General features: G+C 39.8%; 1 protein-coding gene across 5 annotated transcripts in view; it reads right to left on the bottom strand.

Moving 5' to 3' along the window:
• The window catches only part of ptprz1a (protein tyrosine phosphatase receptor type Z1a), a 255,622-nt gene that overhangs the window by 11,596 nt on the left and 220,353 nt on the right, over positions 1-23,673 (bottom strand). For all 5 annotated transcript variants that reach the window (XM_060839467.1, XM_060839468.1, XM_060839469.1 and 2 more), the window contains 7 exons: positions 20,483-20,617; positions 19,798-19,932; positions 16,894-17,057; positions 11,867-12,002; positions 7,972-8,118; positions 3,054-3,147; positions 1,138-1,211 (listed from right to left, as the gene is read on the bottom strand). In XM_060839467.1, coding sequence (XP_060695450.1) covers positions 1,138-1,211; positions 3,054-3,147; positions 7,972-8,118; positions 11,867-12,002; positions 16,894-17,057; positions 19,798-19,932; positions 20,483-20,617 — 885 coding nt within the window. The remainder of the gene's footprint in view (positions 1-1,137; positions 1,212-3,053; positions 3,148-7,971; positions 8,119-11,866; positions 12,003-16,893; positions 17,058-19,797; positions 19,933-20,482; positions 20,618-23,673) is intronic.

Raw genomic sequence — 23,673 nt, 5'->3', positions numbered from 1 at the left:
GGGAGTGCTGCAGTGCTGGAGGTGCCATCATTTCAAATAAGACCTTGTACAGAGTGTCCATCTGCCCTGTCAGCTGGATGTTAGAGATCCTGTAGAAATACTACAAAGTAGACCAGGGAAATTCTCTCCAGTGTCCTGAGCAATATTTATGCCCCAATTAACATCGCCACAGCAAATAGTTTGGATAGTATCCCATTGCTGCTGTGTCAGCTTCCAGTGTACAAATTGGATTCTGCATTCCCTACCTCACAACAGTGACTACATTCCAAAAGTATTTCCTTAACTGGCTGCTGCCCTGCTCTTTGTCCCATTTACTTTAATTAACCTTGTCACAATAGCTGTCAAAGTGGCTTTAATCCTTCAAACTACAGAATATGGCACCCACTACTGAAGAAGCAGGAACATGACTGATTCTGTTCCACCTCTGCTCCCGCTGTTTCCGAGTTTGGACTGTGCTGCTACTACCGGGAAGACACCTGGCCCAGATGTTCACTCAGGAAACTTCTGCAAAAGGTACGTGGGCATTTTTAATCTGAAGTAGGGATTCTGACCCACAGCAGACAACTTGAGCCATAGAGACATAATTCAGAGGGAGGAGAAAGGATGAGCGTAACCATAAATTAATTGATAAATAGGATCTGGCCTCAGATTTAACTTGCAATACCCACATTGAATCAAGTCATTTCTTTCTCTCTCTCTCTCTCTCTTGGAATTCCAAGTCTGGCAGCACAAGTAGTACTTGCTTGAAAAGCACTAGGAGCAACTAGTGGTGTCACTCAAAGATATCTGAGCTGTGATCTGTGAGCTTATTTCAGTCCAGTGAAGCATTTACTGGTCTCAAATGTCTGCTCAATTCCACGTCCTTAAACATCTTAAATGACCTAAAACATCTAAAAGACTCATAATCGCTGTTTCCTGATTAATATAAGAATTCCTTTAACACAAGGAAGATTAAAAAGCAATGGTGAATCTTCCAAAACTTTAAGCTTTGGGAAGTGAAAAGCTTGCATTTTGTGAATGGTTCATATTTTTGCCTAACCATAAGGAGTCCACACATTAATAGAGACCTTCAGTCACAACCCGCAGCATTGTCTGACCATGATGTAAACCTGCACAGACTGCTTTTAACATGCTTACCGAAATGTAAGAAGCGTTGATGTAATCAGAGCCCTCTGCAGCTGAGGTTGACAGTCCAACTCTTGATCTCTCCACTAGAATGAAAAAGAACCCACTTACTTTCACCTACAGGTTACAGTAAATATTGGCAGTGCAACAGACCAGCTCTCACAAAGGTTCAGGGTTCCAGGATTCTTACAGGAAGGGGATGCCTGCAATTTGCATTTCCCAACACAAGGGGATGAATGAGAAAAGTCAGGGATGTTTCCCTCTCTGAGTATGATGCATTTTTACATAAAAGCATCATTTTGCACCCAAAAGATTAAGATCTGACATTAAATTACTTAGATTGGGTAATAATTTTAACTATTCATACCCTAAAATTGTTATCCTAATTAATCTGTTTCTCTTTACCAGTTGTTGAAGTAATTAAATAACATCTTTTTGTGTAGCCCATCCCCCTCCTGTTGGATCAAGGTTTGCAAAGTTCAATTTCTTTCTGTCATCACAAGAAAAATTTTGCAATGCTGATAAGGCAGTTGGAATGACAATAAGTTATTTAAATCCTTCTTGTCATAGATGATGTTTGAAGATTTTTCAAAAACTTAACAAGGATTCCTACTCAGTAATTTAAAACAAATTGTTAACTTTTACCTCAATTATCTAGTTCCTGCTTCATAACCAGATGTAATGTTACTAGGCTAGCAACTAACAAATTGAGAGACATAACTCCCTCCCTAATGGCATTGTGCTCTACCTAGACCAACAGTACTGCAATAGTTCAAGAAGACTGATCAACACCAGCTTCTCCAGAGCAACTAGGGATGGTCAATTAACACTGGCTCAGGAGGTGACATGCACATCCAATGAACAAATATTAATAACTTTAAAAATCTGAAGAATGTAATTTTAAATCCTGTCATGACAATTTGTAAATTTGAGTGCAGTTTTATAAAGTAAAATAGCCAATATCATTAAAAATTTCAGCAGATTGTCAGAGAAACTCAATGGCTGACTGGTGCCCTTGGCAGTTCATTTGCTGTGCCAACATGCCTGCTGTAGATGGGATTCCATTCCCACAATAATACAATTGGCTCTTAATTGCTTTCTAAAGTGCCCCAGCCATGTCAAAGCACAACTCAAAGGCAGTTCACTATCACTCCCTCAGGGCTATAAGGGACAGGCAACAAAGGTTTGCTATAGACCATATCTCAAAAATAAAACAAAAATGATTTACACATTTCCACCAAGCCACTGTGTTCCAAGACTACTCTAATATGTACAATTATATATAAACTGAGGACAAATAGGTACGAATAAAGCCAAGCACTGCTCCAGATGAAGGAAAAAATCTTGAGGAAAAAAGGGAAGAGTTGCCAGGAATCTCAATCCTGGTTAGTCACCTACAGTTCGTAGCTGCTGACAACATAGTGTGTGCATGACAAGAAAGCTGTTTTCAGTTCACATTATGATGGGTTGCCCCTAATCAGAGCTGCCAAGTGACTAGTTTTTGAATTGATAAGATTCAGGTGCTTTTCATGCCAAATCAATTACACCCCTCTAGTAGTGTTCAGTATGAAAGGACAAACACAGCAATAGGGTATCCTTCTCAGTGAATTTGAATGTTTACATGAAGGCAAGTGTACTTGGTACAAAACTGCGAGTGAAATGCTATCATACCATATGTGCCTTCCTACGTTTGCAGGTGATACTTAAAATTATTGGTGGAATACCCTGAAGTCCTCCTGTCAGCCACACACTTAAATCTAAATGTCTGACCACCATCATCACAGAATGTGATAAAGTCTGTAAACGTTCGGTATTCCCAGCACTGTGGCATGACACTGGCAAACCTTCTTAAATATTTGTTTAAACTAAAAATAAAGCTTTCAAATTAAAAGCTGAAATTCTTTCAATAACTCGGCCTTCAAACCTACCGGGAATGATAGAGGAATTTCTGTTCTTGTCTCTGTTGCATTGCTTCAGTGCTGCAGAGTAATCACACTGCTTAGCATGAGGCTGGCTTACCAACTGTTGAGAGAAATAAAGAAAAATTGAGGGTTAAAAGATAATTAATACTCTAAATATAAATATAAAATGTCTGTGAATTTGAACTCCATTTCTGTTTAAACAGTGAACTCGGATTCTGATACTGAGCCTTGGATTCTATAATTAGCTCCTTGACCTTAACTACCAATACTCTGGCCTCAAACTTTATTCTGGAAATTTGGATTGGTTTAATTTTAACATGCTTCTGCCTACTAAAATATGCTAACCCACAACACAGAATGTCTACATGCATCTTCAACAATTTTCTTCCACCATGATTAAACAGACACCTCAACTCTGTCCTTAGAAACTACACTCTCAGGTCACAAACACACAATTCATGACAGACAATAATTTCTTTGCACTGTTTCATAATTACCTATATTCGCTGCTTGTGACAGAGTATTTACTATACCACGTACCCTCAACCATTGCAATAGAGCTCAATGCAAATTGATGTGGAACTACATCTGATCTTTCCACTAGGTGTGTTATCGTCCTCTAGCCTGAATACGGATTGATCTTTTCCAAGAGAAAAAGCCACTGCAGCCCTTAACCATAATATCTGTTTTCTCATGGACATTCGATGCTGGAAATTTTAGATGACTGCAAGAATGTGGGAAGGTGTGGACAGGTTCTTGGGAGGTGGGAATTCCCTGAAAGTACACAGCCAACGAGATGATTTTTACCAAGCGTCCTTTCACTTGTCTTTTTCATCCACCACACTCCACAGTCACAGAAAGTCTTGTGGGTTTGCCAAATTTCCCATGCTTCCTATTGATCTCTGCTATTCTGTTGCAACCAAGTACAGCTCCTCTGGGTTCAGGATGGCCTTTTTATTTGTCTAAGCATTGCGTCATTCTGGTACACCATTGTCATTTGTTACTAACTCATCTTTGTTTTCTCTCCTTGTCCCACTTTTACTGATTCTGTTCCTCCTGATAAATCATTGGGGGTTGCAACATGTTTCACTTTTGGGAAAAGCATCAAGGGGACAGGATTCCTCTCTCGCTGTAGACACTGTTCAACCTGCAGAGCATTTGCAGCGTTGTTTTGATTATATTGCAACTTTTTCGTCTTTCCTTTGCAACAACATTTTAAAACAAAAGTCTCCATTTGTTTATTAAAAACTTTTATTAAAGCATTCCATTCAGCTTATGCATATAATTCAAAAGTTAATAATGTACAATTATTCATGACCACAGACTTCCATTGAAGGTTGGAGCAGCTCCATAAGAATACTGCAATCTGACTTGTGTTGGTGAACTGGTCATTTTTAACGATTGGTGTTTCTACAGTCTGGGTTTTGGGCGAGGCGTGAGATAGTAATTGAGGGTGTTGGGGTGAGACAGAGATGGGTGGCAACATCAATTAAATTTGTTGCTGATGCTTTCCCAGGAAACATCTAAATAAGTAAGGTAAAAAAGGGGGAGGCGTGGCATTACTTGTCAAAGACAGTATCACAGCAGTGGAATGGACGATGGAAGAGGACTTGCCATCTGAGGTAGTTTGGGCTGAGGTTAGAAATAGGAAAGGTGAGGTCACCCTGTTAGGTGTTTTCTACAGGCCTCCTAATAGTCCTAGAGAAGTAGAGGATAATATTGCGAGGATGATTCAGGAAAAGAGTGAAGGTAGCAGGGTGGTTGTTATGGGGGACTTTAACTTCCCAGATATTGACTGGGAGAGCTATAGCTCGAGTTCATTAGATGGGTCGGTGTTTGTACAATGTGTGCAGGAGGGTTTCCTGACACAATATGTCGACAGGCCAACAAGAGGGGAGGCTATATTGGATTTGGTTCTAGGTAATGAACCAGGCCAGGTGTTAGACTTGGAGGTAGGTGAGCACTTCGGGGACAGTGACCACAACTCGGTGACTTTTACTTTAGTGATGGAGAGGGATAATCGTGCGCCGCAGGGCAAGAGCTATAGCTGGGGGCAGGGAAATTATGATGCAGTGAGGCATGACTTAGGTTGTGTGGATTGGAAAAACAGGCTTCAAGAGAAGAACACTAATGAGATGTGGGGATTGTTCAAGGAGCAGCTACTGCGTGTCCTCGATAGGTATGTACCAGTCAGGCATGGTGTAAAGGGCCTTGTGAGGCAGCCGTGGTTTAGTAAGGAATTGGAGTCCCTTGTGAAAGGGAAGAAGGCGGCATATGTAAAGATGAGGCGTGAAGGTTCAGTAGGGGCGATTGAGAGTTATAAGGTAGCCAGGAAGGAGCTAAAGAGGGAGCTAAGAAAAGCGAGAAGGGGACATGAAAAGTCTTTAGCTGGTAGGATTAGGGAAAACCCAAAGGCTTTCTATAGGTATGTCAAGAATAAAAGGATGACTAGGGTAGGTATCGGTCCAGTCAAGGATAGTAGTGGGAAGTTGTGTGTGGAGGCGGAGGAGATTGGAGAGACATTAAATCAGTACTTTTCATCAGTATTCACTCAGGAACAGGACACTGTTGCTGATGTAAATATGGAATCACAAATAATTAGAATGGATGCCCTGGAAATATGCAGGGAAGAGGTTTTGGGAATATTGGAAAGGATGAATATAGATAAGTCTCCTGGGCCTGATGGCATTTACCCCAGGATCCTATGGGAAGCTAGGGAGGAGATAGCAGAGCCATTGGCCTGGATTTTTATGTCGTCATTGTCAACGGGAATAGTACCAGAGGACTGGAGGATAGCGAATGTGGTCCCATTGTTCAAGAAAGGGAGTAGGGATAGCCCTAGTAACTATAGGCCAGTGAGTCTGACTTCAGTGGTGGGCAAAGTCTTAGAGAGAATGGTAAGGGATAAGATTTATGAACATCTGGGTAGGAATAACGTGATCAGGGATAGCCAGCATGGTTTTGTGAAGGGCAGGTCGTGCCTCACAAACCTTATTGAGTTCTTTGAGAAGGTGACTATGGAAGTGGATGAGGGTAAAGCAGTAGATGTTGTGTATATGGATTTTAGTAAGGCGTTCGATAAGGTTCCCCATGGTAGGCTAATGCTAAAACTTCGGAGGTATGGCATTGAGGATACATTAGAGGTTTGGATTAGGAATTGGCTGGCTGGAAGGAGACAGAGGGTAGTAGTTGATGGATTATGTTCATCTTGGAGCGCAGTTACTAGCGGTGTACCACAAGGATCTGTTTTGGGACCATTGCTTTTTGTTATCTTTATAAATGATCTAGAGGAAGGACTTGAAAGCTGGGTAAGCAAGTTTGCGGATGACACGAAAGTCGGTGGAGTTGTGGATAGTGAGGAAGGAAGTGGTAGGTTACAGCGGGATATAGATAAGTTGCAGAGCTGGGCGGAAATGTGGCAAATGGAATTCAATGTAGCTAAGTGCGAAGTCGTTCACTTTGGTAGGAATAACAAGATGTTGGATTACTGGGCTAATGGTAGGCTACTTGGTAGTGTGGATGAGCAGAGGGATCTTGGTGTCTATGTACACAGATCTCTGAAAGTTGCCACCCAGGTAAATAGTGCTGTGAGGAAGGCATATGGTGTACTGGGCTTTATTGGCAGAGGAATTGAGTTCCGGAGTCCTGAGGTCATGTTGCAGTTGTATAAGACTCTGGTGAGGCCTCATCTGGAGTATTGTGTGCAGTTTTGGTCGCCATACTATAGGAAGGATGTGGAAGCTTTAGAACGAGTGCAGAGGAGGTTTACCAGGATGTTGCCTGGAATGGTAGGAAAATCTTATGAGGAAAGGCTGAGGCACTTGGGGCTGTTCTCATTGGAGAAGAGAAGGTTTAGGGGAGATCTGATAGAAGTGTATAAGATGATTAGGGGTTTAGATAGGGTAGATACTAAGAACCTTTTACCGCTAATGGAGTCAGGTGTTACTAGGGGACATAGCTTTAAATTAAGGGGTGGTAGGTATAGGACAGATGTTAGGGGTAGATTCTTCACACAGCGGGTTGTGAGTTCATGGAATGCCCTGCCCGTATCAGTGGTGAACTCTCCTTCTTTATGTTCATTTAAGCGGGCATTGGATAGGCATTTGGAAGTTATTGGGCTAGTATAGGTTAGGTAGGACTCGGTCGGCGCAACATCGAGGGCCGAAGGGCCTGTACTGCGCTGTATCCTTCTATGTTCTATGTTCTATGTTCTAAGGTAAGAACTTTTGCATTTATATAGCACCTTTTCACAAATACTGGATGCATTGATGTACTTTATTGCCAAGGAAGTACTTTTGCATTGTAGTCACTGCTGAATTTGGAAAATACAGCAGTGAATACATCTCAAAAGTACTTCCTTGGCTATAAAGCACATCAATGCATCCAATATTTGTGAAAAGGTGCAATATAAATGCAAACGTTTTTACCTTATTTAGATGTTTCCAGTATTTTCCAAATGCAGCAGTCAATTTGTACACAGCAAAAGCTGACAAAATAAAAACAATGACCAGTCAATCTGTTATTGTGGTGTTGATTGAGGAACAAAATAATAGCCAGGAGAGAAAATAACTCCCCATCGCTCTTCAAAATAATGACATTGTTTTACATCCACACAATAATTCACTCAGTTTCGTGTCTCATCTGGAAGGTGTCATATCTGATAGAGTAGCAACAATGCAGCACTGGAGAGTCAGCTGTGATTTTTATACTGAAATCCTGAAGTGATGGTAAACTTAGAGCTCAGTGCAATAATGCTATCAACTGACATTAGAAAAGTGGACTCCATCTCAGATGATGACAAGGGAAGGGGGTCATATTTGATCATCCAAAATAACTCAGACAATGCTAACATCTTACTCCCACCGAACATCATAATAAAATGTTCAAAATCAATAACAGTGAAATGACATTTTAATATCTTTACCTTGAATTGCTTCTCTAGATTAGTTTTCCCGGAGGCCCCCGGTGTCAGGAGAGCATTGACATAGGCATATAAATGATTGGCAGGGACTTCTGTATCCTTATTAAAGATGGCCTCCACCAGGACATCATGAATGAAGATGTACTGCTCCTATTGAGAAGGCATATAAGACATGAGATTACATAAATAATTCCAGTCAAGCATACCGTGCATGGACCAAAACATATTAGTGATGTTGATTTAGACATTGTGTAAGAACAGTTCTCACTTTCTCCCCATTCAGTAAGAACAGCCTAGCAGCTAAGGAAGAAGTACTAGTACAAGAATTAAAAATGCCTTGTTCCCATACACATTTTGTTTCTAAGAGGGAAGTTTAAGATGGTTCCAAATGTTGAAGGCAAGCTTCACAATGTTACATGTACAAGTTTATGACAAGACTTTCTTTCAGCCAAAAGCTGTTGCCTTCTTTCAATCAGATTGTGTGTGGAATTAACTTCCTGAGGAAGTGGTGGGTGCGGGTACAAAGTTTAAAAGACATTTGAATAGATATGTGAAGAGGAAAGGTTTGGAGCAACATGGGCCAGAAGCGGGTAGTGTGAGACTTTTTAAATTTGGGATTATGTTCGGCGTGGACTGGTTGGAGCAAAAGGTCTGATCTGTGCTTATAACTCTATGACTTTAAATTTATTATTCTTTCATTACTTCAGCCTCCAGATGTTTGTTCATCTCCTGAACCCATTTCCCCAATAACCTAACAGATTATTAGATTGCGCATCCTCTAGTGTTGGCCAGAGTCCTTTCAGTCACTGGCTCACTTAATCTCTCAGTTTGTTTCATTGTAGAAACTATCTAAGGCAGGTCTTTCAATCTGCTGTTGCAGCTCAAATTGCATGATGGAACAAACAGCCTTTATACTTCAGTTTGAAACTGTTTCTCAACGAGTTATTCAGCTTCTGTCTGTATTTTTCATTTTCATATTCCTCTCCTGAATTTTAACAAGTGTTCTTACAGAACTTATGGGGCAACAAGCAATGCCAAATCATGATTTATCTTCGGCATTTGTGAAGTATAGACTTCACCCAAGAAATTAAGTTTATCCGTCTATTCCCTGCCTATGCATATATCTGTCAAAGTGCCTCTTAACTGTTGCTATTGTATCTGCTTCCACTACCTCTTCTGGCAGCACATTCTTACACTTCCCATTCTCTGTGTAAAAAATCTTGCCTCTCCCATCTCCTTTAAACTTACCCCATTAACTTAAAACTATGTCCCTTAGTAATCAACATTTCTACCCTGGGAACAAAAATGTCTCTGACTATCCATTCTGTCCATGCCTCTCGTAATTTTGTAAACTTCTATCAGGTCACCCCTCATCCTTGGATGATCCAGTGAAAATAAACCAAAAGTCTGTCCAGTCTCTCCTCAGAGCCAATACCCTCCAAACCCGGCAACATTCTGGTTAATTGTTTCTGTGCCCTCTCCAAAACTTCCATATCCTTCTGGTAGCGTGGCAACCAAAACTGTCCACAATATTACTAATGTGGCCCAACTAAAGTTCTATATAGCTACAAAATGACCTGGAAATTTTTATACTGTGTCCCCTGACTGATGAAGGCAAGCATGTCACTTACCTTCTTGACCACCTTATCCGTTGTGTTGCCACTTTCAGGGAACTGTGGACCTACGTGCCTAGATGCCTCAGTATGTTGATGTTACTAAGAGTTCCCTTACCTGCCTCCTTCAGCATTCTGGGATAGGTCTCATCAGATCTTAGGGACTCGTCTACCTTAATGCCTTTTACTGTATACTTCCTTCCTGCATTACATCTTCCAAAATGCATCACTTCAGATTTGGCTAGATTAAACTCCATTTGCCTAGATTAAACTCCATTTGCCAATTTTACGCCCAAGTTTCCAGCTTATCCATATCCTACTGTGTCTTCTCGCAATCTTCTTCACTTTCCAATCTTTGTGTCACCTACAAACTTACTAAACAGGCCACATACATTCTCCTCCAAATCATTTATATATATGCATATCTCTGGTCAGAAAAACATCACTACTCTCTGTCTCTACAACTAAGCCACTTCTGTATCTTTCTTACCAGCTCATCATAGATCCCATATGACTTCATCTTTTGTATCAGCCTGCCATTAGGGATCTTGTAAAAGGCCTTGCTAAAGTCCATATTGACATCTATCCACTGCCTTCATCAATCAAAGTCATAGAGTCATACAGCATGGAAACAGACCCTTCGGTCCAACTCATTCATGCCAACTAGACAGCCCAAACCGACATAGTCCAATTTGCCAGCACATGGCCCATATCCCTCTAAACTCTTCCTAATCGTGTACCCACCCAGATGTTTTTTAAGTGTTGCAATTGTACCCACCTCCTCCATTTCCTCTGGCATCTCATTCCAACTATATATTATCTTCTGTGTGAAAAAAGTTACCCCTCAGTTCCTTTTAAAATTTTTTCCTTCTCACCCTAAACCTAGTTTTGATCCCCCATACCCTGGGAAATGAACTTGGCTCTTCCCTCTATCCAAGCCTCTCATGATTTTATAAACCTCTATAAGGTCACCCCGTAGCCTCCAACACTCCAGGGGTAGAAGGTCCAAGCTGTTCATCCTCTCCCACCTCTCCCTATGACTTAAACCCTCTGATCAATGGAGGCAAGCATGCCAAAGGCCTTCTTCACCACCCTGTTTACCTGCGACTCCACTTTCAAGGAACTATGCAGCTGCATCCCTAGGTCTCTCTGTTCAGCAACACTCCCTAGGGACCCACCATTGATTTGACTTAGCAAAATACAACACCTTACATTTATCTAAATTAAACTTCATCGGCTACTCATTGGCCCATTGGCCAATCTGCTCAAGGCCCCAATGTACTCCAAAATAATCATCTTGGTGGTCTTTGTCAGTTCCTCTAAAAAATCAAGTTTGTGAGACACAAAACCATACTGCTGATTGCTAATAAGTCCATACTTTTCCAATGTGAGTAAATCTTAACCTTAAAATCTTGTCCAATAATTTCCCCTACCATTGTCATAAGGTTTACCTGCCTATAATTCCCTGGATTATCCCTGCTGTCCCTGTTAAATAAAAGGAGCAACACTGGCTATTCTCAAATCCTCTGGGAGCTCTCCTATGACTAAAGAGACTGTAAGGATTTCATATAAGGCCCCAGCAATTCCCTCACCTGCCTCCTTCAGCATTCTGGGATAGGTCTCATCAGATCTTAGGGACTCGTCTACCTTAATGCTTTTTAATACAACAAACCTACCCTCCTCCTCCATTTTTATACTGACATGGCCCAGAACATCAACATAACCTTCTTGAGACTTACCATCCACTATGTCCAATATTCATGCAAAGTATTCATTAAGGACCTCACCTACTTGCTCTGGTTCCATGCCTAAATTCCCTGTTTTGTCCTTGAGTGGACCTATTGTTTCCCTAACTATCCTCTTGCTCCTTATAAATATATCAAATGCCTTGAAATTTTCCCTAATCCTATTTACCAAAGACATTTTATGGTCCAGGAGCTCTTTTCTGCTCTCTTTGTATTCTTTTCGAGCTTTGTCTGCCTTCAAGTCAAGTTTTTTAGTTGGCTGTTTACAGTATATTTTTATAGCATTCATCAGATCTTCTTGAACTGCTACTTTTTCTTTCTAGTGTGATACAATGTATTCTAACATTCACAGTTGCACTGAAAAAGAACATTTGGCATTCCTTCATCATAATAGCAGATTTTGTTTTCTAAATGGCAAGGACAAACATTTCCTCATGAAAAGAGGTCAATCCCAAAATAGTTGGTTTCAAGCATTTATTCTAAGAGAATAAAACACCTAAAATAGTGATGACTTTTTCCAATATTTAGATTGCTTCTTACCTCTGTTTGTACTAAATAGTTCCTCTGTGTTCTGATGTGTTTGAGAAATCCCAGCACATTAACAGTGCCTTTGTGCTTGATTTGTTGCAGCATGCTGTCTATTACAATGTATGTGCCTGTTCTTCCAACACCAGCACTGTAAGAGAAATGACACTGAATATTATACAGCGTATCAGACAACTGTTTTAACACCTCACCACAGCCACATCTATCTGTACATGGGTCTACAGTAGTGAAAATATACAGCATGCGCCATTTTACAATCAGAATTCCCAAATCCAATTATTCACAAGTCAAGCAAAAGAGATGGCTGTGCAGCATTAACTCTGACTTTTCTGCCCTAATGCAGCAAAAATCCTCAGAATTATATAATGGATAAAGGGTCTGATCAGGTAATATGCTACTAATTGTTTTGAATTTTGGAATTAGATACAAAATGGCAGTACCCATCACCAATTTTGAAGAAATCTGCCCACAAAAATCCAGCAAGGTCTATGTGGGTTGCACCATTCTCAAGTTTAGTTTAATTCTGGATGATTTTTCAGCATCCCGAAACAGTGATATCCTCAAAGGGTCTTGACCCACTCTTGGGAAATAAGGCAGGGCAGGTGACTGAGGTGTCAGTAGGAGAGCATTTTGGGGCCAGCGACCATAAATCCATTAGATTTAAAACAGTGATGGAAAAGGGTAGACCAGATCTAAAAGTTGAAGTTCTAAATTGGAAAAGGCTAATTTTGATGGTATTAGGCAAGAACTTTCAAAAGCTGATTGGGGGCAGATATTCACAGGTAAAGGGATGGCTGGAAAATGGGAAGCTTTCAGAAATGAGATAACAAGAGTCCAGAGAAAGTATACTACTGTTGGGGTGAAAGGAAAGGCTGGTAGGGATAGGGAATGCTGGAATTGAGGGTTTGGTTAAGAAAAAGAAGGAAGCATACGTAAGGTATAGACAGGATAGATCGAGTGAATCCTTAAAAGAGTATAAAGGCAGTAGGAGTTTACTTAAGAGGGAAATCAGGAGGGCAGAAAGGGGACATGAGATAGCTTTGGCAAATAGAGTTAAGGAGAATCCAAAGGGTTTTTTACAAATACATTATGGATAAAAGGGTAACTAGGGGGAGAATAGGGCCCCTCAAAGATCAGCAAGGTGGTCTTTGTGTGAAGCTGCAGAAAATGGGGGAGATACTAAACGAGTATTTTGCATCAGTATTTACTGTGGAAAAGGATATGGAACATATAGAATGTAGGGAAATAGATGGTGACACCTTACAAAATGTCCACATTACAGAGGAGGAAGTGCAGGATGTCTTGAAATGCATAAAGGTGGTTAAATCCCCAGCGGGTGGTGGTAGAGGGTTGTTTTTCAGACTGGAGGCCTGTGACCTGTGAAGTGCCACAAGGCTCGGTGCTGGGACCTATCAGTGCTGGGACCTCTACTTTTTGTCATTTACATAAAAGATTTGGATGTGAGCATAAGAGGTACAGTTAATAAGTTTGCAGATGACACCAAAATTGGAGGTGTAGTGGACAGCGAAGAGGGTTACCTCAGATTACAACAGGATCTTGACCAGATGGGCAATGGTCTGAGAAGTGGCAGATGGAATTTAATTCAGATAAATGTGAGGGGCTGCATTTTGGGAAAGCAAATCTTAGCTGCACTTATACACTTAATGGTAAGGTCCTAGGGAGTGTTGCTGAACAAAGAGACCTTGGAGTGCAGGTTCATAGCTCCTTGAAAGTGAAGTCTCAGGTAGATAGAATAGTGAAGAAGGCATTTGGTATGCTTTCTTTTCTTGGTCAGAGTATTGAGTACAGGAGTTGGGAGGTCATGTTGCGGCTGTACAGGACATTGATTAGGCCACTGTTGGAATATTGCGTGCAATTCTGGTCTCCTTCCTATCAGAAAGATGTTGTGAAACTTGAAAGGGTTCAGAAAAGATTTACAAGGATGTTGCCAGAGCTGGAGGATTTGAGCTATAGGGAGAGGCTGAGCAGGCTGGGGCTGTTTTCCCTGGAGCATCAGAAGTTGAGGGCTGACCTTATAGAGGTTTATAAAATCATGAAGGGCATGGATAGGATGAATAGAACTAGAGGACATAGGTTTAGGATGAGAGGGGAAAGATATAAAAGAGACATATGAGGCAACTTTCTCACACAGAGGGTGGTACATGTATGGAATGGGCTGCCAGAGGAAGTGTTGGGGCTAGTACAATTGCAACATTTAAAAGACATTTGGATGGGTATATGAATAGGCAGGGTTTGGAGGGATATGGGCCCGGTACTGGCAGGTGGGACTAGATTAGGTTGGGATATCTGGTGGCATGCACAGGTTGGACCGAAGGGTCTATTTCCATGCTGTATATCTCTATGACTCTGACTCTAATTCTCACAGACAGCAGGCCAGGAATGAAAATCTCGAATGAAAATTGATCATTTTCATTCAAGAATGAAAAAAGATTGGAAGGTGCACGCTGGATTAGAGAAGATGTTGAAATATGATAAACAGACCTCCAAAATTTTGACAATGTATGTTACTTTAACATAATGGAGAAATGTAACAGATTTAAGAGGGAATAATGATGACTTAATAAACTTTAAATCCCAATTACACCTTGTACACCGAAAGAAATAATATTTTTCAAGTATTTTTACAGAGATGCTGATAAGAAATGAAATTTAATCAAATCAGTCATTTGAAATGCAAACATAAAGTCATAAATTGCCAGAAAAACTCAAGCAAGTCAGGCAGTATCTGTGGAGAGTAAGCAGATTAACGTTTTGGCTCCAGTGATCTTTCTTCGGAATGGTCAGAACGGTACAATTCCAACTGAGTTTAATCTACAAGTTGTTCACTGAGGAACAAGGAGTCACTGAGTGAGACTTTTAAATTTCCAAGTTTAATTGCTCAATCACTGTTAATTTCCAAGGAATAATGCTGAGTGCTGAGTATTTCACCACTGTTGTCATTGCAAGTTCTAAGTATTGAGATAGATGATTTTTGATTTAAAGCTAGCAATATTAATAAAAAAAAGGTTGTATCAGATCAGTTGCTGCCTCTCTCTTTGTCACAAGTAAACATTGATCAATTGTACTCAGGGTAAGGTTTTTATAAGCTTTAAAGATAGGATGTAATGTATTTAATGCATTAGAATGTCTTCCTGGATTTGTTTCTCTTTATGAATGTGACATGGGCAGCAAGTTTTAAGACTTCTTTTTCAGCTCAATTGTTGGATTCATTGTAACCACAAGCACTTCAGCAATAGTCAAAGCTTCTGACTGCAGAAGCTCACATTGTTTGGCTGCTATGAAAATGCAAAATTACCGATACCGTCAAAACACAGAAGAGAACAAAATTGTCAACTTTGTTCAATTTTGTTCCTCCCCTCTCCTGAACACCTTAAAAACCATTTTAACCAAATTCTTATGCGATAAACTGACATGCCAGATTATGTCCCTGAGATCTCTGCCAATTTTAGTTTCAGTTGAAATCAACAATTGTGTAAAATTAGTAGCTGATCCAACACCATCAACTTCCATCGCAAATCTTGTTAAAATTACTCATATTAGCCCAGTTTGCTGTCGCCATATAAATATTAGGCTTTAAGAGCAGATCAAAGACTGGGAAGTAACTCATCTTTTGACTCCACAAAACCTTTGTACCATATTCTAGGTCTAAGCCAGGAATATGACAGAATGCTCTCCAGTTTTCTAAGTAACAGCAGCTTCAACATTAGCTCAATACCATTCAATACAAAACAGTCCATTGATTGGCACTCCATTCACTACTTTCATTAGTCCTTTCCTCAGACTGTGACAACTGGGTTACACATACAGGATGCACTACAATAATTCACCTATGCTCCTCCAGCAGAGCTTTTCAAACACAATCCCAACCACCTGCAAGGAAAGGGCAGATGATGCATGGGAATATCATTAGCTGCAAGTCACCATCCAAATCATGCAGTGATATAGATTTAAGTCACAATTGTGTATCTTCACCTGGTCAAAATCCTAGAAAACCCTTTCTATCACCATTGTGATGGGTGATTTTATGCAACATAGACTGTAGCAGTTTAAGGTGGCACTGATCACCATGTTCTCAGAGATAAGCAAGAAATGCTGGCCTAGACAGGAGCATCCACATCTCAAAAATGAAAACAAAAGTGCACATGGCTGATTAGCAGCTTTTACAACTATTGGTATTTTACCATTTTGAATTTGTTGGTGGATATGAGAAACAGCTACATTAAGTCAGTAAACAACAAAATAATTAATCTTGAAGTGCAGTCATCATTATAGAGACATTACATGCACGATAAAGAACAAACTGAACAAATGCTGGAATTGCTTAAGGAAGAAATATTGGACAAGTGATGGGGTGAACTCCTTTATTTGAACAGTATCTTAGATTCCATTACATCCATATGATTAGGCAGACACACCTTAAAGTAATGCATCATCTGAATCAACAGTATAGCATTCCTTCAAGTCTGTCGACATGACATCGGTTTAGTGATCTAGTGGTATATTCTCAGCATGTTATTAAATGTGAGGGCACTGGAACTGGTCAGGCCGTAAATTGGGATTCCTTGTAATTTTTCAACAGTTGAAGCCTGTGAGAGCTCGTTACAGGAACAGTGACAAAGGAGATCATGCACTTTCCTTTATGGTTATCATCCATTACTCATATCATACAACCCCAAGTAATGCTCCTATCCTATTTTTTCCCTCATGATGAACCTTTCTCAGAACTTCTCAAAACCACAAAGCACTGAAAAATGTTGGCTTTTCCAATCACCTGCTCACCCTTCCAAGAAAGATTTTTTAATGATGGTGATCTGGATTTCAACCATCAAGAAACATCGCTGAACGTGTCAACTCATTGCAGCTATGATGTGAATGCTCAATAGCTGATAGCAAACACAGAGTAAACCATATAGGTCACCTACGCTAGCACTCAGTCTGTCACTTTCTCTAAGTTAAAAGCATTTGAACACCATGTTTCCACAGTGAATAATATTACGTACCTGCAATGAACTACTACAGGTCCCATAAGATTGGTCTTAGCAGCCGCTGAATGTCGTATAAATGTTAAGACAGGAAGAGCATACTCAGGAACACCCATGTCAGGCCATTGAGTATAATGATATTGGGTCACTGTATGATCATTCTGCCTTCCTTTCTGGGATCCCTGTGTCAGAAAGCATAGTTTAGGTCTTCAGCAATCTTTTCTTTATTTTAATAGTAGTTATACAGTCAGTCCATGCTTGCATGTTTTCATTCTTAGCTCATAGGAACTTAACATATCTGACAATATAAAAATAATACATTAAATTATCAAATTCTCAATCAGATCAAATTCTCTCTGCTGGGGGTGTAATGATCAACAGGGAATATCCTTAGATCTCTCAAAGATATCCCTCCCCTTAAATGTCTTTTCCATGGTCTTTCCCTTCATCCCTCATTTTTTTATTTAGAACGGTGGCATTGCTTAAGTGGAGGGGTTTTTTTCCCATAAAAAAATCTAAGTCAAACAGTACATCCAGAACAGTGGCATAAATCCAGTATGTGCCAGACAGCAAGGACCTCTTGAAGAAGAATGGAATACTTTTCAAATGGAGTTAGTTTACAACATATGGAAGAAACATTGAAGGTCATTGGAAGTAAAAATAGAAAGCTGTGGAGAAACTCAGCATCTGTGGTGAGAGAACAGAATTAATACTACAAGTCCAGCAGGACTCTTTTTCAGAACTGAAAAAGGCTGGAAGATGCCATTTTTATGCTATTGGCAGTGCGGGAGGAGGACAAGAAAGTGGAACAGATTGTGAAGGTGATCAGAGCAAAGGATAAGGGTGTGATAATGGTGGAGAAGGAGAGAAAAATATATAAAATGGGTGTCAATGAGGATGTTCAAAAGATAAATGGGTCCATTCTGCTGAAAGAAAGGTCAACAAAATGCAAGCAGACTCATTGTCTCCATAGAGATGTAAAAATAGATGTCAATCTCACCTTCATCACCATTATCCTTTTGTTCTGATCACCCTCAAATCTATTCCATTTCATGTTCCTCCCACTTGGTCAACAGAATGAAAAACATTATTTTCCAACCCCTTTCAATTCTGAAGAACAATCATATCAGACTTGAAATATCAGTCATTTCTTTTTCCAGACCTGCTGAATTGCTCCATTGTTTTGATTTTATTTCAGATTTCCAGCATCTGTAGTATTTTGCTTTTATTGAATGGTCTTAATATTGGAATAATTAAGAATTGATTTTTGGTTTAGTGAAGCCAGAGACTGAAAGTTTTTCGGACAGTTTGGAAAAGACCAGAGTGGGCGAGAAACAAGTATAGTCTATCTTCTGGAAAAGATTTCATTCCAAACAGTTAAGGGAACAACGTTACCTCAGAAGAAATGGTTAGCATATGCAGCTTCCAAGTCAGGAGTCTCAGTTAAAAAAGTTGCAGGTTATTAGAAGCTGAGAAGCAAAAAATATGTCAGTGCAGGCTTAGAGGACCAAAGGGCTAGTTCCTGTCCTGTACTGTTCTTTGTTTGTTCTGAGGAAGTCTAAGCTCTCAGCTTTGAGGTGTTCATGCAAGATGACTATATAATTCACCAGGAGAAAGTGAGGTCTGCAGATGCTGGAGATCAGAGCTGAAAATGTGTTGCTGGAAAAGCGCAGTAGGTCAGGCAGCATCCAAGGAACAGGAGATTCGATGTTTTGGGCATAAGGCCTCCTTCAGGAAGATTCCTGAAGAAGGGCTTATGCCCGAAACGTCAAATCTCCTGTTCCTTGGATGCTACCTGACCTACTGCGCTTTTCCAGCAACACATTTTCAGCTATATAATTCACCAGTCAAACTTAAAGATTTTATATAAAGATGTAATTTTTCTGGATTTGAAATGCTGTGAAGTGATGATATTGGGAAATATGTTTTGTAGGGTGTTTTAATGTTGTCTAACTGTGTTTTATATCTAGACAGCTTAGTTTGTTTTTATTATTTTGTGTGGTAAACCTCTACTCTGTCATTAGAGAACTCTGTGGCCACGATTCAGTGAATACCCACCACGTTAATTAAAATTAAAAGAAAAAGATCTTTCATGGCAGATTTCATTCTGAGATTCAACCTGTCCAGTAGTCCTAATGACTGGGATCATAACACTGGACCATCACATCCAGAGCCCTCTGTGGCAGTGAATCTATTTAAAAAACCCATGGTAAAGGACAGACTCCAATTCTGAGTTGTAAATGGGTCTCAATTCAATTAAAGCAAACTCAAAGTCTTTCTTAATGAGTGTTCACCCTAACCCTCCAATCCTGCTGACTAACAGTTTTAAAGAAACAGTTCCAGATTTTGTTTCTGCAATGAACATCAAATTTGACATCAGTGAATAAAATCTCTTCATCCCTTGCAGGCAATATATTCATCAGTGATTATAGTGTATGTACGTCAGTATAAGCGAGCTCATCTGCTGTGGGTAATTGAAGACCATGCAGATAACAGCATAGTGGGCAGGAACAGTCAGAAGATTACATAGATTACACTTCATGTTAAATATTAATATTAAATGTAAATATGGATTATAGTTCAACCTTCAAGCAATGACAGCCTTCTTATCTTGCCTAACTGCTAAATATCTAGAGGCATTTAGCTTTTTGTTCCAAACTCCAAAATATACTGCAAAGAACAATTCCATTTATATGCTTCTGAACATAGAAGGAAACATATTAATGTCGAGTCCATCTGCCCTCTTACAGATTACCCCACTTGAGTAAATGAGGTAAGGGGATCAATTATAACATGCTACAAATTAATTAACAGCAAGAGACAAAACTGGATCAGAATATTCATTGATTGAAAAGGTTATGAGAGGTTATTTTTCCCTCCTTGATTCTTTTTTTGTGTTTGTGTACACACATTTCCACATACCTTCTTAAACTTTGTGTTCCGAATAGAAAACTGCCTAACAGTGTAATAGGACAATACTTTCGAGCTCTTCAGTGAGACAAGAATGTTTCCATATTCTTCACTGTTTTCTGATGGCCAGTACTGATCACATTTCCTCTGAACAGAAATAAGAATTCATGACATGGAAAAATCATGCATTTTCAATCCAGGGTCATTTGTTGTTTTAACACAGGATGGCTTTCATTCAGCAAGGTTAATACTCTTCACTTGGAATAGAATGCAACATCTCTCCATAGTGACCTGACTGTGCTGCCATGACCTGGATGAACTTCCATGCTGAGTACTCAGAATGGAAACTGTTTCATTTTCCAATGTGAACATCTATTAGGTCATACTAAATCTGAATGTCAAGTAAAGAAATGCAGCATCTTTAATTAATATCCAATGTGGAATGGGACTCTATGGGCATGGGGCAAGTAAAATCGATGTTCCCTGGCTCATTATAAATGTGTACTAAAGAGAAACTAAGCCTCAAATGTTTTACAAAACTGGACAGACATTGACTAATAGAAGCATTTGAAGCAAAGCAGAAGCAATGTCTCCACTTTTAATTCCAAAGCAAATGAAATAAAATGACTGGTTGTCCATTGTATTATTCCTAGTCACACAGATCTTAATGCAAGAGTTTTCAAAATATCAAACTCACCCTTCCCTTTTCCACCAGGTTGGTGATCATAACAATAACTCCCACATTGTGTTCCCATATCATCCGCCAGAAATCTCCAGCTGTCGATCTAAGTGGCCCTTGAGCTGCTATATAGGCTTTCTGTCTGTCATAGCTCTGTTAAAGATAGTGAAGAAATACACTGCATTAACATCCTTCATCCTTTTTATTCAGCACATCTGTTCCAAGATCAGATCCAAGACAAATCTATATACATTCTATGAAGATGTAGGAGATGTAGGAAAATCATTCATACTTTTAGAGATAAAAGGGACAAAGACATGTATTTACAATAATGCAAGTAAAATTAAAACAAACACACTCCACCTATTTTCTTCTTTGAGACCATAGAACTATGATTAATAGGAACAGGATTAGGCCATTCAACACCTTGAGCCATTCAACAGATTCATGAGTGTTCCATAATTCCTCATGTCCAGTTTCTTGCCCTTTCCACATTACTTTTGATTCCCCTACTAATAACCTATCTACCTCAGCTCTCTAACACAAGGATTTCCCAAAACTCTCAATCATAAGAAGAAATTTCTCCTTATCTCAGTCTTGTATTGGTGCCCTTTTATTCTGAGACTGTACCCTCTGGTCCTAGAGTCTCCTTCCCACTACCCCCACCACCGCACCCCCCCCACCCCCCCCCCCCCCGCCCCCTGGGGAAACATCCTCTCAGTGTTTAGCCTGTCAAATTCAATAAGAATCCTACACGCTTAAATGAGCTCACCACCGATTCTTCTAAATTCCTATGAGAAGAGTCCCAACCTGTTTAATCTTTGCTTTCAGGCAAGCTCTCCACACCAGGGATCATCTTTTTCTGAACTGCCTCCAATGGAATAATATATCTTCTCAAATAAGGGGATCAAAACTCCAGATGTGGTCTCACCAGCACCTTGTACAGTTGCAGTAAGACTTCCTTACTCTTATACGCCAAACCCCTTAAAATAAGGGCTAACATTCCATTAGCTGTGTGCTAACTTTCTGTGTTTTGTGCACAAATACCTCCAAGTCACTTTGTGTTGCAGCTTTCTGTAGTTTTTCTCCATTTGAGTAATATTGTTATTTTGTTTTTCCTCCCAAAGTGAACAACTTAATGTTTTTCCACGTCGTGCTCCATTTGCCAGCTTCTTGACCATTTACTTAATCTTTCAGTATCACTGTTAAACTGTTTGTATCTTTCTTGCAATCTGCCTCCCAATCTATTATTGTGTCATCTGCAATTTGGCTACAGCACATTCCGTTCCTTCTGCCAGGTCATTAATATATAGTTGTAAACATTTGTGATCCCAGCACTGATCCCTGCGGAACCCTACAGACCACCATCACCAACCTGAGAAATAACCCCTCCATTCACCATTTCTTGCCCATTAGCCAATTCCCTATCCAAGCCAATATGCTACCTCCAACACCATGGGCTTTCATCTTATAACTTAAGATTGTGTGAGGTATCTTTCTGAATGCCTTCTGAAAGTCCAGATATAACATATTTACTAGCTCCCCTCCATTCACTCTAATTGAGACTTCCTCAAAAATCTCTAATAAAATCAATCAGACATGATTTTCTTTTCATGCCCTGCCTACTCTACTTAATTAGAGTATGATTTTTCAAATATTTTATTATTACTTCCTTAATAATTGATTCCAATACTTTCCAACAATAAATGTAAGTCTAATTGGCCTATAGTAACCCACTTTTTACCTCCTTCCCTTTTGGAATAGGGCTGTCACATTGACAATTTTCCAATCCTCTGGTATTTCTCCAGAATCCAAAGAGTTTGGGAAACCTAGATCCAATGCATCCACTATCTCTGTAGCTACCTTTAAGATCTAGAATGCAAGCCATCAGGTCCAGGGGACTTATCTGTCTTTAGCTCCATCAGTTTGTTTAATAAAATGTATTGCCACTACTCAGCAGGGTAGCTGACCAGGAGATTCTCAAGCTTTCACGGCCTGCCATCAGGCTTTTGGAAAGATATACATGCTGATAATCAACACCTTGTAGCCAAAACATGAGTGCAACTTCCATGGTCAATGAATCCTGATTTGTATCTGAAAACAAAGCTTCTGATCCAGAGGTAGGAATGCTTTCACTGTGGTACAAGACCACCTTACTAAAAAGGGTATTTACAATAAAATAGCCAATATAATAAACGTAAAAAAAAATCTGATATGCAACCCCCACACCACTTTCCTTTCCATCTTCCAGAACTTTGGCAACTTACCTTTGCACAGACTTGACCTCGACTTTAGATTCATCATCTATTTGCTCTTAAGCAAGGCAACATGTTACACTTCCTGCATTGGGAAATCTGAGAATTCAAATTTCATTGAAGCTCCTTGTCCCTACACTTGGAACTTCTCTGTTCCTCAGAAGCTTCTCACTAGAAATTATTCACCCCTCAAAGATGTGCTTATATCTCATGTCATCCAGGACTTTGGCTGCTGAAACCTTCACTCACAAGTTTTCTCATCTCTACGTTTGACTATTAAGTTTTTCTGCTGGCTATTCTGTTTCCTTCCACCAGATTTAAGCTTGTCCAATACCTCTGTTGCCCAAGTCAAGTCCTGTTCATCCATCAGCCTTGTGCTCAATGAGCTACACTAGCTAATAGTCTGCTGATTATTTAATATTCATGTTCATGTCCTTGTTTTCAAATCATCCCTTAAGTTCATCCCTCCCAATTACTGTGATCTCCTGCGGCCCTACAAATTCTGGAGATATCAGCATTCCTCCAATTCTGTTCTCTTGTGCATCTTTGGTGGGCCAGCTCTCAGTTATATTTGCCTAAGATCTGAATTGCCTTCCTAAACCTCTCTGCCTCTTTAAAACAACCCTTAAAATCCACTTCTGTGACAGTTTATTTTATGCCTTAAGATTTCATCTTGTGGCTTGCCATTGAAGTAATCATTGCCTTTGGATCTTTGAAAGTGTGACAGTAAAGTTGTTGTTGCTTTGCAGGCTTTTTATTTGTGTTAATCCATGAAACTAACGAGGGCAGAGAAACCTCTTTGCAAGCTTATCTCCAATGCTTGGGATGCCAATTGGAATAGAAAACTGAAATATCCAAAATTTCTACTTTGGTAGAAATGCCTGATAATGTACTTTCATTGGAATTCTGTTAAACTTTGATAGCTTTCAATCCAGATTTCCAGCTACATAGTAT

This window comes from Hemiscyllium ocellatum, chromosome 19 (assembly GCF_020745735.1).
Source record: "Hemiscyllium ocellatum isolate sHemOce1 chromosome 19, sHemOce1.pat.X.cur, whole genome shotgun sequence".
NCBI lineage: Eukaryota > Metazoa > Chordata > Chondrichthyes > Orectolobiformes > Hemiscylliidae > Hemiscyllium > Hemiscyllium ocellatum.
The sequence above is the reverse complement of the archived record's forward strand: the minus strand, read 5'-3'. Positions and strand labels throughout refer to the sequence as shown.